This window comes from Pseudonaja textilis, chromosome 1 (assembly GCF_049901715.1).
Source record: "Pseudonaja textilis isolate UNSWEBS1 chromosome 1, rPseTex1.2, whole genome shotgun sequence".
Classification (NCBI taxonomy): domain Eukaryota; kingdom Metazoa; phylum Chordata; class Lepidosauria; order Squamata; family Elapidae; genus Pseudonaja; species Pseudonaja textilis.
In genome coordinates, this window is record NC_141990.1 from 21,752,295 (window position 1) to 21,772,277 (window position 19,983).

The window sequence follows — 19,983 nt, forward strand, 5'->3', positions numbered from 1 at the left end:
CATGGGGGATGCTTTTTGTTATGTTTGAGCAATGAGAGGCTGAACCAGAGCATGAGTGCAACAATACTTTATTAAATAATAAAGGGCTGACCGTGCTTGCCAAGCCTGGAACTGGCTCGCAGCAATCAGCAACTGGTTGGACCCCGCAGCCTGCTTTTATAGCTGGCTGCTGGGGAGAACCAACCAATGAGGAAAGGGGGAAGAACGCCCACTCAAAGTGAGTGGACCTGAGTGAGAACTCCTAGAGTTCTCAGGACATAACACCCCTACCCCCCAGCTGTGAACATGCATAGTCTTTGAGGTAGGCAGGAGGTTTATGTTGGCGCCCGGAACGGCGTAGTTCTGGAACATTGTCTGTCCGTCCGGGGTCTGCCTGGGCAGGCAGAGTCGGCAAAGTGTCACCAGTGTGCCCCTCGGGTTGGGCCTGCCCTGAGCTCGTAGGGTTGCTCACAGGGGATGTGCTCTCGAAGGCTGGATCGGGCTGGTCAACTGTCTGGGCGCTGCTGTCTGTGCTCGGGCTTTCGGAACCGGTTGTAGGTGTGAACTGATCGCCGGGCGTGATGTGGATGTGAGGCTGAGGATGAAGCCTCCCCTCGTCTAGGGTCTCTGGGTCCCTGCTGGCGATGGTGCTGAGGCGTCTGTGCAGTTGGTCTATGTGCCTTCTCCAGACGCGGCCATCCTCCAGTCTGACCCGATACGACCGCGGCCCGGTGATGGCTATGATCTCGCCCGGGATCCACAGGGGGTCTCCAGCGAAGTTCCTCGCGAAAACTGGCTCCTGTAAGATAAAATGTCTGACCCCCGATGAGGAAGCGAGGGGAGAGTCAGGGCAGTATTGTGGGTGTAGTCTGTCCAATACAGTCCTCAGGCGCCTGCCCATCAGGAGCTCAGCTGGGGACTTATTGGTGACTGAACAAGGAGTTGAGTGCTGGCTCATCAGGAACCGCGAGAGTTTGTGGTGCCAGTCATCTTTGTTGAACCTTGCCAGGGCTTCTTTAGTGGTCCTGACGGCCCTTTCAGTCAGCCCGTTACTGGCAGGGTGAAATGGGGCTGTGAAAATGTGGTGGATACCCAGGTTGGCAGCGAAGCGGCTGAACTCAGTCGATGCGAACTGTGGGCCATTATCGGAGACGATGGAGTCGGGTAGCCGTGCGTAACGAACAGGCGTGTCAACACGTTGGTGATTGCTAGTGTGGTGGTCGTGGATAGCTGTGCTACGTCAATCCACTTGGAATAAGCGTCCACGACCACCAGGAACATCTTCCCATGCAGAGGACCCGCTAGGTCGATGTGGATTCTAGACCAAGGAGCGCTGGCGTTTTCCCATCTAGCAGGGGTGGCAATGGGGGGAGCAGGACGGGATTCCTGGCAAATGTTGCAGGAACTTACCCAATTGACAATGTCCTCGTCTAGACCCGGCCACCACACGTAGCTGCGTGCTAACGCTTTCATTCTCACGATGCCAGGATGTCCCTCGTGCAACGCTTCCAGAATTCGGGTACGCAGTGAGGCCGGGATGACCACTCGAGTGCCCCATAGTAGACAGCCCTGCAGACTTGACAATTCCTGCATGCGAGTCTTAAAAGGTGTGAATTTGTTATCAACATTGCCACCCGGCCACCCCCTCCTCACCCAGTCGAGCACCTGGGCGAGTGTTCGGTCTGTGTTGGTTTTAGCAGCAATGTCCATGGCCGTGATGGGTAGGTCCAACTGGGTGATTTCGAAAATAGCGTGGACAGGAGCAGGGTCTTCAGCCGGGGCCGGCAAGGGGCAGCGACTGAGGGCGCCAGCGTGGGACAGTGTTTTGCCCGGGCGGTGTACCAGTCTGTAGGAGTAGGCTGCTAGGAAGAGAGTCCACCTTGTCATCCTAGGGGAGAGGACTTGAGGGGTCTGCTTGTCCCCGGCTAGGAGTCCCAGGAGGGGTTTGTGGTCAGTGACCAGCTCAAAAAAATGGCCGAAAAGGAATTCGTGAATTTTTTTCACGGCTGCAACAGCTGCTAGGGCTTCCTTATCAATCTGGCTATAATTGCGCTCCGTGGTAGAGAGCGTCCTTGAGAAAAAGGCGATGGGAGCTTCGGCGCCATTGGGAAGCCTGTGACTTAGTACCGCCCGATTCCAAAAGGGGAGGCGTCAGCTGCCAGTACTAAAGGGAGGCTAGGGTCGAATTGAATAAGTACCGCCTCAGACGTGATTAGTGATTTGACGGCGTTAAAGGCATGGTCTTCCTTGTCCCCCCAGTGCCATGGTGACTTTTTATCCAGTAATCTGTGTAGGGGTTCAGCTACTGATGCTTTATGGGGCAAAAAGGATGCGTAAAAGTTCAATAGCCCCAAGAACGCCTGCAGTTCTGTTTTGGAGGTTGGAGTGGGTGCCTCGTGGATTGCTTTAACCTTGGACTCCAGGGGATGAATGCCAGAGGCGTCAATTTTATAACCCAGAAAGTCCACCTGTCTAGTGGCAATGGTACATTTTTCTTTTTTCAACTTGAGGCCATGCTGTCTGAACCTCTCTAACACAGCTCGAACTCTTAGGAAGAGTTGGGGTCCCTGGCCGAGACTAAGATGTTGTCGAAGTAGGGTACTACACCAGGGAGGCCCTGCAAAATCCGCTCCATGAGGGATTGAAAAATACCCGGGGCCACACTTACGCCAAATTGGAGACGCTTGCATCGGAAGGCACCCCTGTGAGTGACAATTGTCTGGAGTTCCGCTGTTTGGTTATCTACAGGGAACTGCTGATATGCTTGAGACATGTCCAATTTAGCAAAAATGGTGCCTGGTTCAAATGTGTGTAATAAGTGTTGGATGACGGGCACAGGATAAGCGCTAACTTGTAGAAATTTATTGATTGTCGTCTTGTAGTCCGAGCAAATTCTCAGGCTACCGTCTTTTTGAGGGGTGTGACAATGGGCGCTCCCACTTGGCGAAATCTGTTGGCTCAATGACCCCTTGTTTTAATAGTTTATCCAATTCTGCATCTAGTTTTGGCCGAATAGCGAATGGGACCCTACGCGGTTTTAGTCTGATTGGGACTGCTTGGGGGTCAACCGAGAATGAGATGGGGGTACCATTATAACACCCCAGCTCTTCGCTGAATACGTCTGAGTAATCAGCGAATAAGGAGTCAGTGTCTGAGGTTGAGACAGCATGGACTCCTGTTAGCCCTAGGCCGAGATGGGGAAACCAATCGAGCCCCAATAAGGTGGGTAGATTACCGTTAACTACCACTAGAGGTAGGTGGCCTTTAAAAGCTTTAAAACTGACAAGGAACTTGCCTCTGCCGATTACAGGAATGGTCTTCCCCTGGTAGTCCTTCAGGCCGAACTGGCATCTCTGGAGCCGGCTAGCGGATAGGCTTGGTTGGAGCCTCTTAAGGGTGTTCCACGAGATAATTGAGAGCGCTGACCCTGTGTCAACCTCCATGCGGCACGGTTTACCTTCTAGGGAAACGGAGAGAGAAATTTTACTAACAGTGTGGCACGTGTGCTTGGCAAGGTGGTGCGTGCGACAGTTCAGTACTTGCCTCTGTGGTCCCGAGTGCGAGGGAGGGTGCCTTTGTGCTGCGCTTTGGGGGCTTGGCAGACTCTCGCGATGTGTCCCCTTTTATGGCAGTTATTGCAGGTGGCTCCTTTAAACTTGCAGGTGGCCCTCTGATGAGATCCCCACAGGCTAGGCACAGGGTGATGTGCTTGGGAGGACCGCTGTTTTCTTGTCTGGCTCCTACCTGCGGCCGTCTGTCATTGGATAGGCGGTGGACTTCGTTTTCATCACTGATGGGTTCCTCTGCTACCACCTCCTCGGAGTGGACTGGGAGTGATGTCAGCTTGGCGCTAGGGCCCTGGATTTCGGTGGCTGATGTTGTTGCCAACTCGGCTGCCAAGGCTTCCTCGACTGCTTGTGCGAGGTTGAGGTCTTTCTTTGCGAGAAGTCGCCTTTGCAGGTGGAGGTCCTTGACCCCGCAGACTAATTGATCGAGGAGCATGTCCTCTAGGTAGGTTCCAAACCCACAATGCAGTGCTGCTGTTCTGAGAGCGGCCATATATTGATTGATGGTCTCCTTGCTCGATTGCTTCCTCATACGGAAGGTGAATCTTCTGGCAATCTGTGAGGGCCTGGGGGAATAGTGGTTAGTGAGAATTTCAAGTAACTCTGACCACGGAACGTTTTTCAACTCACAAGGAGCCACGAGCGCTGCGGCCGTATCGTAGACGGTGGCCCCGCAGTAGATTAGGAAATACGATTTTTTCCGATGCTCCCCTGCATCCGCCAGGCCAACTGCATCGATATAATGATTGAAGCGGTTCTTATACAATTCCCACTACTCCTCGTCTGGTTTAAACGCCGGGAAGACTGGATTGGAACTCATGGTGCTGGAACCGGTTGAATAACCTGAGGAAAAAATCTCTCTGGGGCAGCAGACAATGTTTTAGGGCCCGTGGTGGGCAAGTGATTTCAGCTCGGGAGAGGCTGTTTTAAATCCTCTCTTTCTCTCTGGGTTAACCACGTTAGACTGTTAGCCGTTGATGGCGTTTGGGTTCGCGCCTGAGTGGGCGTCAGTGACTGGCTACAGTGCTGTGCTGTACCTTTTGGGTTTGAAATTCAAATGACAACCGTTTGAATTTCGCGCCTGATACAGGGCGGCTGCGGCTCGCAGCGCTTCACTTTCCCTGTAGCTGGGCTAACAAGCGGCTACAGACGCTTCTAACTTTCGATTCTGACCGCTCTCTCTGGCTGCGGATCAGCGTTTGCTCTTTTTGTTTGCTCTTTTTGTTAGCTGACCGCTCTCTCTGGCTGCGGATCAGCGTTCCCTTATCGCCGGCCGATCGCTCTCTCTGGGCTGCGGATCGGCGGCTAGTGACTCAGCGGTTGCATGGTGCTACTGGTAGCCATCCCACCCTCGTCGCCAGTGTTATGTTTGAGCAATGAGAGGCTGAACCAGAGCATGAGTGCAACAATACTTTATTAAATAATAAAGGGCTGACCGTGCTTGCCAAGCCTGGAACTGGCTCGCAGCAATCAGCAACTGGTTGGACCCCGCAGCCTGCTTTTATAGCTGGCTGCTGGGGAGAACCAACCAATGAGGAAAGGGGGAAGAACGCCCACTCAAAGTGAGTGGACCTGAGTGAGAACTCCTAGAGTTCTCAGGACATAACACTTTTGGTAGCTAATAAGCAGCCTTTTCTTCATCAAAAATAGTAAAAAGAGGCCAAAAGGACACAATTCTAAACAGAACAGCAATCAACAATCTTCATGGATCAAAAACAACCCCCTTGAATAGTATGAACTGACTTGTATTTGGTCAAAAGGCGGTCTCACGCAGTTTTGTGGGCCTTATTCCTAACTCTGATTTCCTACTACATATTTAACTTGTCCACTGAATTAATCCATTTTCTAGGTTTGCAACCACAAACTAGTTAAACAGATTGGGCTACATATCAAGGCACAGTAAAATTACTTAGCCATTAACTGACTTGATTAAGAGTATTGCACAATTTAAGCTTCTGCCCAATCCAAGCAACTCTTGAGTGGCTTGAATTTTAGGGCCTCTGGCTCTGGTGGTTTTCCATGTTTACTTCTGCATGGGATTGCACTTCTCCAAACAGAACTGGAATGCAATCTGGAGTTCTCCTGGATCTCCTCCTTGAAGAGAAGATAACAACCTTGACAAGAAGAGGTTTCTTACAACTTTATTTGTGTGTCAGTTGCAGCTTTCCTGGGCCAGGAGGCACTGCTCACAATCACTTTCACTGTTATCTCCCAGGTGAATTATCACAATGCAGATGTTTCAGAATGCAGCAATGTGAATTATTAGGAGCACATTTCGGTATATTCATGCTATGCCTCTACTCCCAACCTGTACTGACTCTCAGTGTATTTTTGGATGAATTCAAGGCACTGATTGTTGACAACAGACCCCTTCAAACTTTATTTGACATGAACTTTATTTGCAGTTCCATGTCATGAGACAGGTCTTTGCAGGACTACCTTCCCCCACTGTTTCTACCCATCCCATTTGATCCAAGAGGAATCAATTTGGGTCCCCTCAATTAAAGAATGTCATCTAATGGGATCTATTCTATTGCAATGCTGGCCTTTGGGAAAGTGCAGAAGACCTGGGGGAGGGCGGTGCTCCAGGACAATGGGGGTCAGGCAGGTAGATGGCCTGTGAGATGTCATTGGGTATAATTGAGTTTGTTCTTCGTAATCATTAGAGCTTTTTACTTTTTTTGCTGTTATTGTTCATCTATACAAGTTGATTGAATGCATAAATGCATAAATAAATAAATACATTTAACATCAGCCTTGGTTGATTTGATGCTCTCCAGATGTGTTCACATTTTGCAGAATTCCAAAGTAAAATAAACACTGAGAATTCTGGAACTTGAAGTCCCTGCACAAACATTGATTGGCATAAAATGGTCTTGCCTTGCTGTCTTAGTGAGAAATAGAGGGACTAACTGATGGATAATTTAAAGAGAAAATGCTTATTGAGACTAAACTTCTTTTGGACTTGCTTGGAAGCTTTTTAATTCTGCACAACAGGTAAACAAAAATAAAAGCGTTCAAGAAAGGAGGCTAAAATCAATTCAGCAGGTGTTTTCAACCTAATAGAAACAAATTGACCTAGAGACTTTGAATCTCACCTAGTTAAAATTCTTGCCCAGAGCTTTTGAACTCACAAAGCCTCTTAGCATTACAGAAGATGTTTGCTACGGTCTTCTTCTGGGATGTTATTTCAGCTTCCCAAGACAACATCCCAAATTAGCAGGTGGTTCTCGGTCCAAGTAAAGTATTAGGCTGATTTTGCTTAGCTTCTAAGATCAGTTTTGTGCTGCCATCTGCTGAGACAATTAAATTGGCTTCCAGAACGAGTGAGAGAATTCTTCTACCTAAGGCATTTGAACTAAATATATTGCCCCAGTTGGAGAAAGTCATGGAAGGAAGAATGGCAGCATCTCTGCTCTATGTTTGACAGGTGTTGGAATTCCAGGAGTCTTCCCTGGAGGCGTACTTCCTGGCACAGGTGAGTTTGGCCTTCATACAGGCGCATCCCTCCCTCCTTTCAGCAACATGGTATTGAATGCATAGGTGTTAATTTAGCAGATTTCAACAAACCAAAAAATGGGATGCTTGTAATTTTACATCGGGGCTCAAATTTCCTGACAGTTAGAACAGTTAATCAATGGAATGACTTGCCTCCAGAAGTTTGAATGCTCCAACACTGGAGGCTTTTAAGAAGGGATTGGACAGCCATTTGTCTGAAGTGGTATAGGGTTTTCTGCTTGAGCAGGGGGTTGGGCTAGAAGACCTCCAAGGTCCCTTCCAACTCTGTTATTTTGTTAAACTAAAATCTTAAAGCTGCTGTTTCTATATATGTCAGGAATCCGTTATCCAGGTGTAGGAGTCTTGCCAGGAGTGCCATCTGGAACAGGTGTCAAACAGAAAGCCCCAGGTAAGTGACATCTCCACCTCAAATCCTATTGTTTATAGCAAGGTTTTGTTGGGCACCTATAATTCACTGATTCTCAAACATTTGGGTCTCAGGGCCCCTTTACGGTCTTAAAATTGATTGAAGACTCCAGAGATTTGGTTTATGTGGATTGTATCTCTTGATGTTTACCGTATTAGAAAATAAAATGGAAGAGTTGTAAAATATTTATTCATTTGACATGACACTGCATTCCCTAGACTACACTTTAAGAAGTGCCATTCTAATTCACACTGTGATCTACCTACCTCTGTCTCTGGGTGTGCATGGATGTGTGTGCCTCAATGTATTTGCATGTGCACAGATTTTATTTATTTTATTTTGTCAAGTGATTATAAGATAACAGGTATAAGTATAAACATAGTTATGCACATGTGGGAGTGCAAAATAATACCTGCAAACATCTTCACTCTCAGTATTGATATATGAAAAGAACTTGAAGCTCAGGGTAGCTTATTAACCCAAAACAATCCCATTACAGGTGATCCTTTATCACTCAGATAGGTTCTGAAATATCCTGTGCTCTAGCTACCGTACTGGGGATTTTTTTCTCCTTTTCTCTTGGCATATTCATACTGCTATGTCCATATCAGAAGCCATTTCTAACAAACTTTCCCCTTCTCCTCTTTCAGGAGCTGGAGCAGGAGCCTTTGCTGGAATCCCTGGTAGGTTGGATGCTTAAAAAAAGAAAGAAAAAAATGAGGCCTGAGTTTGGTGCATGCACCATATATATCACCTTCCAGGATAGGTGAGGAAGAGACTGATCTATTCCAGTTACTGGCTACAAAGTGCAGAAGGAAAATCTATTAGGTCATTGTTAGTTTGTGACCTTTCTCTTCTCAGCCCTTTTCTTGATGTTACAGGACTTGGAGGAATTGGAGGTGGACAGCAACCAGGCCTACCTCTAGGTTATCCCATCAAGGCACCAAAACTCCCAGGTGATTCTTAATCCAGAATTTAACAAATTGTTTTACACGTCCCTGAAACATTTTTCTCTCTCCCCCCATCCCTTTGTCTCTTTGTCTCTTTTTCTCTCAATTTACAAAACATTGCAAGCCAAAAGTAAAGTTTGTGGTGTGAAACAATTGTGCCTTGTAAATTATAGGTTTGGCCTAGCATAGTGGGCGACATGTGTGGACTTCAACTTCTAGAATTCCCCAGCCAGCCATAACTGATTGTGGAATTCTGAAAGTTGAAGCCCACAGTTTTAGAGTTGCAAAATTCAGAAACATTCCTAGCCGCCCACAAAAAATGTACTTTATCCTGATTGGAGCAATGGGTCTGTCTCACTAAGTACCAGCTTCCTGCGAGCATGTTCTGATCAAACGGTTCTCTTTCCAGGTAGTTATTATGGTAAGCCTTATGGTGCTGGCAAGCTGACTTTCGGTGAGTCCTGTTGACATGTCTTCCATTCTATAAATCCTTTGCTGAGTAGTTGTGCAGCCTGGGGCTTGATAGAAATGGGCACAGCTTGAGACCTAAAATCAACTAAATTATCAACTGGATTCCAGATTGCACAAATCTGTCTTGGTGTGTGCCAATTGTGCCCTTTCCTGGACAAGAAGGCCTTGCTCACAGTCACTCACATTTTGCTCACTTCCAGTTTGGATTACTGTGACATGCTCTATCCATGAAGTCCAGCCAGAAATTACAACTGGCCCAGAATGCAGCAATGCATATTGTGTTGAGTGTCCCTAGTTTCACTGATATTACTCCCCTGTGCAGGAGCTGTACTGGCTTTCAGTTTTCTTCAGGGTGCTTTTTACTTTTAAAACCCTACATGATGTGCGACCAGGTCATTTGCAGAACTGCTTCTCTCTGTGGATATGTGTCCATCCCACCAGAGTTAAACATTGCCATCTTATGGGACCGAGGAAGTGTGCCTTTTCCATTGCAGCCTCTGCCTTAACAACTGGTGGGCCTCTAGCCTTTCAGGGAGCATTAAAACCTGATTCTTTGCCCAGGAACAGACATTGGAATAGGATGAGGTCAAGATAGGACAATAATGTGGGCGCATCAGAGCATTACTTCTGTTTTTATTACCATTTTTTTTACTGTTTTATATATTGTTTTGCCAGTTGTAAGCCTCCCAGATCTGGTTTTTAAAATGGGCGCCTATATAACCATTGTAAATAAGGAATTAATAACAGACCAGGTGAGCCAGCCATTTAAAAGGAAGGTTTGTGAAGCTTGGCACCGGGCTTCACAGTAAGCCTGAGAATGTGAGCAAGTCTTCCTTACTGATTTCTGTCATTTGGTTTGAATCTAAGTTTTAAGTCTCATGGCTTTGATTGGAATTGTGGTTTTGGATAGGAGGCCAAATTGAAAATTATTTGCAAATCTTCTGAGCCTGCTGCCTATAGAATGACAAGCATAAGAGTGGAATGAAATTGGATCTAGTTCCATAATTAGATGTAGAACAGCCTTTCCCCATCCTGTACCTTCCAACATGATTTGAGATTGTGGTTGCAGAAGTCTTAACACATACGGAAAGCAGTGGGTTGGAGAAGCTGTATAAATATTAGGAATTAAGGGATCTCTGTCTCTCTAAAACATAACAGGGATGAGTTAAAGGAGATATAATCCCACATATAAATACAGGTAGTCCTCGAGTTACGACCACAATTGAGCCCAAAATTTATGTTGCAAAGTAAAATATTGATTAAGTGAGTTTGCCCGTTTTTCTTGCCACGGCTGTTAAGTGACTCATTGCATTTGTTACATTAGTAACACCAGGGGTGGGATTCAACCAGTGTTACGACTGGTACAGTGACTACAATTTGTGCGTGCATGCGCACTGCGCACATGTGTAAATGACCTTAGGCTGTGCCACCCAGAGAGCTGAAAAGCGCTGATCGCAGGTGCACAGCATTTGAAAAGCCTCTTTTTCCCTGCTTTTTCAACCACAGCTGTGCCGCGCAAAGCAGCTGAGGTTGAAAAAACAGGAAATAAAGGACAGGTAAGAGCCCGGGCAGGTGGGTGGGCCAAATAGCATCAAACACAGAACCGGTTCTGTGTCTGCTGCTCTTCAGAGCTACCGATTCTATAGAGCCGGACAGAACCGGTAGCATCCCACCCCTGAGTAACACAGTTGTTAAGTGAATCCGGATTCTCCCTTGACTTTGCTTGTTAGAAGGTCGCAAAATTCTGATCACATGATCCCAGGACACTGCAACTGTCATAAGTATGAATCGCTTGCCAAGCAAATGAATTTTGATCAGGTGGTCATGGAGATGCTGTGTGAAAAACAACCACTATGTCACTTTTTTCAATGCCGTTGTAACTTTGAGCAGTCACTCAATGAATGGTTGTAAGTTAAGAACTACCTGTATGTGGTAGGTGTATTTACCAAGAAGAGCCCCAGTGAGATGTTTTCCTCCAATCTTCTTTATATTTTGTATTAGGCAAAAATATGAATATCTATTCTCATACAGAGTCTGCCTTCTCTATGTGGTTTCAGGCGGGGCAGGTGGGGCATATGCTGGAGGACTTGGAGGGAAACCTGGCTATCCAACGGGTACAGGTAAGTCTCTTTGTGGTGTGTTTGGCTGAAGGTCAGACTAGAGTGTTATGAAAGCCCTTCCAGTCTTCCTGTCTTGCAGCTCAGGGAAGATTTGGCACTGTGACATAGTCAGAGAATGTCAGGGGTTCAGGGAGCCCGTGGTCCTCTAGATTTTGCTGAATGACGGTGTTTTCCACTGTATCTGTAAAGGAATTTCAAGATGACCTTAGAACAGAGGTCCTCAAACTTGGCAATTTGTGGACTTCAGCTCCCAGAAGACTGGAGAATCCTGGGAGTTGAAATCCACAAGTCTTAAAGTTGCCAAATTTGGGGACCTCTGCCTTAGAAGGTATGAAAGAATAGTTAAGGATGGACTCGGTGAAGCAATTTCACAGTCGAGAGATTGAAGCCAGCAGGAGAGAAAAAATTCAGATGACTCTGTCTTGATTTTGTTTATCAGAAGACAGGACAGAGAGGAACTGAGGTGTCCTTGGTGCTCTTTAAGCTTGATGGTTTTCTTGCAGACGTTTCATTGCCAAACTAGTAATGCGTCAGTGCTAGTAGGAAGTAGGTTTTGCTCTCATTTTATATTCTACTGACAGGGCACCAGACAGGGAAAGCCACTAGAATATAAAATGAAAGCAAACCCCACAACAATGTCCTTCTGCTTTCTTCTGCAGGTGTAGGAGCTCAGGCTGCTGCTGCTAAGGCAGCTGCAAAATATGGTAAGTAACAAGCCAAAAAGAACCACCAGCATTCTTGCAGTATGTGCTCAAAATCCACTCTGCAGGATTTCCAGGGTGAATAAATAGTTTTAGAACCTATGCAGCCTCTGTAGTCCGCAGAGCTCCTAATCATAATTGTTAAATTACAACTTTAAAAAAAAACATGGCTAAATCTCAAATATCTGTAGGTTATCCCATGGAATCTCATGAGTTTAGCCATTTTAAAATTATTTTTATTTTTTATTCTTGTTTTACTTTCTTGAACTTACAATATCATACAAGGGTATCCACTATTAAACAAGTCACTGAACTTCCATCCCCTAAAGGATATTTGCTCTAATTATTAACATGTTTGGAATAAAGTGTCTTAACAGTACTTTTTTGTCTATAGAAATGGAGATGTTGCTTCTATGAAGTTCAATCCTGCAGAGAACTTTTTTTTCCCCCAGGCCTTGAGATCCACAGAAACTGGAGGTTGGGGATCAAATGTCTTAGATGGATTGTCATGGGATTAGAAATATTTGCCCTCCATTCTGCTGGGTGTCTAAGTACAAGGAACTTTGGCCAATATGCATTTCTACTTTTCTCTCACAAGGCGCTGGACTTTTGCCTGGAGCTGGGTCCCTTGGTCAAGGAGGGTTGTTGCCTGGTGCTGGTGGTGGTCCAGGAGGAATAGGTAAAATGGAATGATATATCAAATCTGTCTTGCTGGATAACTGCCTGAGAATAAGGACAGTTCATTATGGGCTACCATGATGTCAATAAAACTAAGACAAATGAAACTAAGATCTATATAGCCTCTCTCTATCAGAGGCCTATTGACTCCCAGATATTATAAGTCAGTTATGGAGAAGATGGCCACGTCCAACTTTCATTATCCTTGGCTGGGGCTGATGCATGTCCAGCAAAACCAGAGGGCCATTGCTTCTCTTTCCCTGACCTTAAAAAGTAGAGTGCATCTGAACTGATCCAGGACTAGCTAGTCATTAGGAGCCATCCTCACCTTGCCTTGAAGTTCCAGTCACAGAAGTGGATAAGCTCATCGATAGACTTGGATGTCAGAGCTCAGCAGAAAGATCCTGGATTCATAAACCTTGTGGTGGTTGAAGTATTCTGTGAGTGCACAGGGGCATTCCTGAGCCCCAAGATGATGTGATCAATGATTAGTGACTCAGGTATTATAACTGAAACTACAGGAAGTACATGATAAGGATAGGCCAGGCCTAGTACCTATCTAGCTGCATCCTACTAGGACAGAAGTCCTAGGTAATGCCTGTGTCCCTGGGAGAAAGGTTAGATGGAAGTGACTGCAGATTAACAAGGAGAAGATGAAGTGATAAAGAGGGGGACACATTAAACGTTAACTCTCCCTCTCGATTCTATGACCCTTATGGTCAGTAGGGTATGGAGCACTGAGGACTCTATGTCATCGGATTTGAAGGTCCAACAACACTTTGGGTACCTCTCTGTTTTATATGGCTATGGGAAGATAAGCAGACTTAAGACTCATTTAGCCCAACTAAATGTGCTCTCCCACAACCATGTTACTTCAACTATCACAGCCATGGCTTTCTGAAATCCACCCCTCCATGATCCAGATATAGTAGGAACATCTGTTCTTATTGGCATCAGCACCCCAAAGGTAATAAGACAAGTATACTTCTCTCATCTTTTTCTTTCCTTCAGGTGCCGGTGGACCAGTAGCTGCAGCAATAGCTGCCAAAGCAGCTGCCAAAGCAGCAGCTTACGGTGAGTTGCTTCATCTTCTTTAGATGAGCTTGAACTAGAACTGAAACTGGAACTCAAGATGAAGTAAATTTAGGAGGATAAAGAATGTACAGACTAAATTAAATAAAGCACCAGGAATCTTTTGTGGAATAACTTAGAATTGGCAGAGAGAGGCGAAGAAATTCTCCTTCGCTTTGAACTTAAATTTGACTTCAGGGACACATCCATGACTTCACGCATTTTGACTACATGGACGCATCTGGGAAACAGAATGAAAATGATGTACCATTTATCTTCCAGTGGTACTTTTTTTTTCTTTTCTTCTTCTTTTTTCTCACATTTCTGAGCAGCCCATTCTCCCTCAAAGAGACTTTTTACTTCCTAGTCCAATCTTCAACTTTGGGATTTCCTTGTGACAGGCCATCTAAGTTCTTACCAGGCCCAACCCTGTTTGAGATTGGCTTGTTGTTGTTAGTCACAAAACTGTGTCCGACCCATCACGACCCTGTGGACAACGTTCCTCCAGGCCTATCCTGTCCTTTACCATCCCTCGGAATCCATTTTAGCTCACACTGACTGCTTCAGTGACTCCATCCAGCCACCTCATTCTCTGTCGTCCTGTTCTTCTGTTGCCCTCAATCTTTCCCAGCATTAGGCTCTTCTCCTGTGAGTCCTTCCTTCTCATTAGGTGGCCAAAATATTTGAGTTTCATCTTCAGGATCTGGCCTTTTAAAGAGCAGTCAGGGTTGATCTCCTCTAGGACTGACCAGTTTGATCGCTTTTGCAGTCCAAGGGACTTGCAGGAGTCTTCTCCAGCACCATAATTCAAAGGCCTCAATTGAGATTGGCTGAGGTCAACCAAATGCTGCCATCTGCTTTAACAAAAACTGGCAGAAAGGTGCGGTTTGGACAGAGTAATTATGGAGAGATTCCCAATTCTTCTGTGTCTCTTTTGTAGTCTTTTCACCTGATGCTTTGTGAATTGACTGTAACAATGCCTCCATACAGGGGATAAGGTGGCAAATGGAGGAACTAGGCACAGGAAGAAGGAATTCTTATTCCGCCTTCAGCCCTTGCTTCTTCCTCAAAAATGTACCTCTGTTCTCCTTTTTTAGATACTGGAGAAACCATGTTAACTCTTCCAAATTCTCTATTTAGACTTAATAGCTAGCTAATCTCTCTCTCTCTCTCTGAGTGATCTCATATGATTGTTGGGTTTTGGGTGGGAAATTTTGCTCTCGTCTGTATGGGACCAGGATGATGGATGCTTCTTGTGTTCTCCAAAAAAGGAAGAGGAGGAGAATCTGGGAGATGAAGGAAAATCACATGAATAGCTTCAAATAAGAAAGTGTAGGATCAAATAGGATGGATTTTGAGCGTCTCCTCTTTAGATTCTAAATACAGCATCTTACCCAGGTGCCCTGATCTGCTCTCCAGAGAGAGCTTTAGGAATTGTAGTATATTGCTTGCTACCACTTTTTCCTGGACTGCCTTAGCCTGCCATCTGTTTTTTATTGAAGAAGCGAGCTGGCAATGGGGAGCCAAGCAGTTGAAGGGATTTAAGGAAACCACAGCACTGTCTGGTTTCACCAAGCAAGATAGTGAGACTGTGCACTATTTTCCAGTCCCTGAATTTCTGCCCAAACCTCCATCCTGCATTAAAATCAAGGGGCAGGGGCACCAGTTCTGATGTGTTTTTCCTTTGATGCGCCTCATCTGTGGCTTCTGGGCTCCCAGTAGAAGCCAGAAGCAATTGTGTAAGATGGGTTCTGAATTATCTCGAAATCCAACATGTTGGCTTAGAACAGGGGTCTCCAAACTTGGCAACTTTAAGCCTGGCAGACTTCAATTCCCAGAATTCCCCCAGCCAGCTGGCTGGGGAAGTCTGGGAGTTGAAGTCCTCCAGGCTTAAAGTTGCCAAGATTGGAGACCCCTGGCTTAGAAAGTCTTCCTTCCCTTCCCTGATTTTACTGCCTCTGCAGTTGCTATTCTTACAAAGGATGAATTATCAAGGCTTGATTAGAGACACAAGTTGAATGTTCCAGGCACAGTGCATGTCTATTCTTTTTTTTAACTGCATATACTTTTTTTCTTAAATATTGAAAAGAATAAAAACAACATTACATTTTGAAAGGTAGAAAAGTAAAGAAAAGCAATACATTAATGGAAAAGAGTGCGAAGAAAGGAGTGATTTCCAATTTTAGGTTTTTAAGTTAGATTATTATATTTTTAGGTTAGCTTACAATACTGTATAATTTCATTCTTTCTATGGACTATCCTTTGGGGAAAGAAGTGAAAGAATATGGCCTTTATTTACATGTTGGGAGAAAGAAGAAAGGATTTTTTTTTTTTTTAGTGAGGGAGTTGTTGTTAGATAGGTCCTGCTGCCTAGTTACAATAGCACCCTTGATTTCTCCATTGGATTTTGATACATCGTTTTTACAAGAAAGGCAGAACCATAATTTCTAGTGTAGACCTGGGAGAATGAAATAGTGCTCATCTTTTGTTCCATTATTTTACACACAGATTCACTGCATTTCTTAATGTTTTTTTTTAAACACATGAACCAAGATCTGTGTCAGAATGAATGGGAAAGGGTTTTTTTGGTTGAAACCATTCACTTTCAACTACCCAGCGGCAGTTGCAGTAAAAGTCTGGATTTTTCCATTGATTTCTATGGGCAACCTTTGTTTCTCTTTAGAAGTGGAGGTGAGGCATGGGTGGGATGGATGAAATGAGTTGAAAGCAGAAGTTTACCTTGAACATCACTCTTTTCTTTTCCATGTCTATGATCCAGGCCCCTGTCAGTGATAGAGCCATCTAGGAAAGAGGCTGCCATCTAGTGGATCATCCTGGCTACAACATGCATGTCATTCCATGCAATGTTTTTGAACTTCCTAAAATAACAGAATAGAATAATAACAGAGTTGGAAGGGACCTTTGAGATCTTCTAGTCCAACCCCTTACTCAAGCAGGAAACCCTATAACATTCCACACCAGTGGCTGTTTGAATTCTTCTTAAAATCCTCCCGTGATGGAGCACCAATAACTTCTGAGGACAAGCCATTCCACTGGTTAATTACCCTCACTGTTAGAAAATTTATCCTTAATTCTACGTTGCTTCTCTTCTTGATTAGTTTCCATCCATTGTTTCTTATCCTGCCTTCTGATACTCTGGAAAACAGATTGACTCCCTCTTCTTTGTGGCAGCTCCTCAGAGGAAAATAGAAGAAAATAGACGAATAGGCTTGTGGTAGTCACAGGGTGTGGTGCTTGAGGGTACAATAGATTTAGAGTTAGAATAACATTATTGTCACTTTAAATGTACAGCATTCATTAAAATGAAATTTATTGTATACAGCCCTCAAAGGGTCATCTCCTCCAATATATACTACATAAACATGACAAAAAATATGCATATACCCCCATACCCCCATATATTATATGATCAATACAATGATCAATCACTCCTCATGATTTATGTTGATTGCTTAATTAGTACACTATGGCTATCACTGAACGTTATATCTTATGATTATGATGATCATATTTTATGATTATGATCATGATTTATCACTTGCTGCTTGTATGTACATTGAGAGCTTATGCACCGGAGACAAATTCCTTGTGTGTCCAATCACACTAGGCCAATAAAGAATATTTCTATTCTATTCCATACTATTCTTCAATATGAGGTCCCTGATAGAGTCTTAGTTCCTCCCCTGGAGCTTCTTTAAATGGCTGCTCTAAGGAAAGTTTTGATTTTATTTTTGTTCTGCATAGCCTTTGTTAACCTGATGTAATCTGAATATGCTGGACTACAATCTCTATTAATCCCAGCTAATAGTAAATATGTTAATATGGATGAATGGAATTAAACTTATTCTAAAAGTTATGCATATGTTATGATGTCAGCCTCAGGAAGAATGACCTAATGAACAAGTGGCTAAAGTTCTGAATTTAGGTGAACTGGAAATTTCCTAAATCACAGGTTAGTATCTTAGCCACTGTGCTATTCTAGCCTTCCACCCACAAATCCTTCCATTTCTTTCTTATTTGAGGATTGCAAAACTAGTAAACTACCCATAGAGATTACCATCACTATACCCTTCCAGCCTTTCATAGCTAATTGTATGTGTATATGCTTGTGTGTATTTATTTCTTTATTGTCCATCAATGGAAGATTCTGAAAAAAGCACTTTTCTGCAATTAATGTTTTCTGTGCTCCTCTGCTGTTCTAATAAATTAATACTAACTATTGGTCAGTATTTGACCAATGTTGGCCAACATTCAAGAGATTCATGACTCCCTTCTCTCAATTCCAGCCTGTTTTGCTTGTGCCCTTTATGACTTTCTTTCTCATTGCAGGTGGCAGAGCTATCCCTGGAACTGGAGTGGGTGGTGTCGGCGTTGGCTTTCCAGGATTCCCTGGAACTGGAGTTGGTGGTGTTGGTCTTCCTGGTGTTGGTGGACTTCCGGGAGTTGCAGTAGGCCCAGGAGGAGTTGGCCCAGCGGGAGGTAAGTTGTTATGGGGACAAGAAAGAGGAGGAGGAGAAGATGAAATCAGGGTTTGCTTCCGTATCCCAAATAGTCAATCCCATTTAGTCCAACAGCTCTCAGTTATATACTTGTTCACTGGCTTCAAACATACTAATATCTATTCACTGCTTTTTGGTTATATCACCAAGTAGGGGTCCAATGGGCAGAACAGCAATAGCAATAGCACTTAGATTTATATACCACTTCATAGTGCTTTTACAGCCCTCTCTAAACAGTTTACAGAGTCAGCATATTGCCCCCAACAATCTGGGATCTTGGAAGGATGGAAGGCTGAGTCAACCTTGAGCCAGTCAGGAACAAACTGCTGGTTATGAGCAGAGTTTGCCTGCAATACTGCATTCTAACCACTACACCACCACGGCTCCTAGAATACTAGCAGACACATACATCCTGTGTGGCCTGTGTGAACCAAGGGCAGGGACTATCTGCTCAAACAGCAGTATCAATCTCAAACAACACCATGTAATCACAGTCACAGTAACTGGAGCAGAAACCTAATTTTAACATCCACACAGGGAGAAGACCTGAACCCTCCTGCCCCTTATTTATCCTTCCTCCAATCTGACACCAAAGTCAGTTCCATCCTGCTTCAGTCCCTGCTCCTCATCTCTTCAAAAGTAGTTTGGGACTGTTGTTTATCAGCTGATCTTAAAAAGCTGAGAAGGAGCTTTTCGAAAAGCCCATGACCCATCTGGATTCTCTCTCCAGGTGCTGAGTAAGAGAGTGCAAAGAACATTGTTTGGCTTCACAATGCCATGGGTACTGGAGTAATAAAAGTCCCTTCCCATATCCCCATACTTTGCAAAAAGGAGGGGGGGAGTCAGATTGTCTTGGCCAGGAACCCATTGAGTGGAATAAAAAAAAAGAGCAAAACAGTTGAACTCTTAATCGTTTGGACTTCCTTTTCCTGCGTTGCTATAGGCAGATAAGAATTGGAAACTCTCGGAGGTAGAGCTGTGCAGCCTTTCAGTCCAAAGCAGAAAAGTCAGACATCCTCAACTCCTTCCCTCAAATGCAGCGAGTGTGTAAGCGGAGGGTCACCAAACTCTTCAGCATCTTATCCCCTTCGTGAAGTTTCAGATTGTTTTTTGACTCCTGAACATTAATTGTATCAAAATAAATTAAGAAATACTACTTTAAGGAATACATTGACTGATTGATTGATTTGCCCTTGGGCTATATCGAAGTGCAGAGTTCCAGAAACAAATTATTACTAAAATTTGATAAAAGCAATTTAAAATGGAATTAGATAAAATACAGTTTGAAATGAAATTGGAATAAAATACAGTCTAAAATGAAATTGGAATAAAATAACAATAATTTAAGATATAGATAAAATATGATAAAATTATATTTCGGTATCGCCCCTACATTCTACCCCAATCAGTCCCTGCATATGCAGATCTCAACCGAACCATTTTGCTTAAATCTTGTGCTGTGTTAAATGTTATTTTCAGATTCTGGCTGCACATAAGGTAAGTTGTTTTGATATGGGGATCCCAATGGGTCATTCATTTAGTATATACACCAAGGTACCTGTCTCTCACACTTTTATACAGGCAACAATCAAATAGGATGTGAGCTAGGTCTTCGACCTCTGCCGCTCCACAAATGCAGATATGTCCATTTAGGGTATAGAATGGAATCTCCCATATCTGGCCATTGTGTCGAGCTGTTCGAATCTCGCTTGCGTAAATATCTGCCTAAGATGTTTTGGCAGTTGTAGCTTCAACTTTAACTAATACAATAATAGTATAAATTATCATCATATATTTTTTGCTGTGGATACTATATAAATACTGCCCCCCTCTATTTGGAAACAGTGCAATTGGTCCATGCTGTATTTTACAATAGGATCACGCATCGAAGGTTGTGTGTCTTTGCCCAAGTTTACGCAAAAATACCTGAGCATTGGATACAAGAACAATGTTCTTAAACTGTTTGACCCAATTACCAATTTTTTTCCCAGTCTCAAATCAT

The 19,983-nt window shown here is 44.2% G+C and overlaps 1 protein-coding gene across 12 annotated transcripts in view; it reads left to right on the forward strand.

Annotated features, from left to right (window-relative positions):
- The window catches only part of ELN (elastin), a 98,706-nt gene that overhangs the window by 50,466 nt on the left and 28,257 nt on the right, over positions 1-19,983 (forward strand). For all 12 annotated transcript variants that reach the window (XM_087927976.1, XM_087928041.1, XM_087927994.1 and 9 more), the window contains exons 8-17: positions 6,976-7,023; positions 7,381-7,452; positions 8,121-8,153; positions 8,352-8,426; positions 8,830-8,874; positions 10,949-11,011; positions 11,671-11,715; positions 12,311-12,391; positions 13,402-13,464; positions 17,812-17,961. In XM_087927976.1, the coding sequence (XP_087784102.1) occupies positions 6,976-7,023; positions 7,381-7,452; positions 8,121-8,153; positions 8,352-8,426; positions 8,830-8,874; positions 10,949-11,011; positions 11,671-11,715; positions 12,311-12,391; positions 13,402-13,464; positions 17,812-17,961 (675 nt within the window). The remainder of the gene's footprint in view (positions 1-6,975; positions 7,024-7,380; positions 7,453-8,120; positions 8,154-8,351; positions 8,427-8,829; positions 8,875-10,948; positions 11,012-11,670; positions 11,716-12,310; positions 12,392-13,401; positions 13,465-17,811; positions 17,962-19,983) is intronic.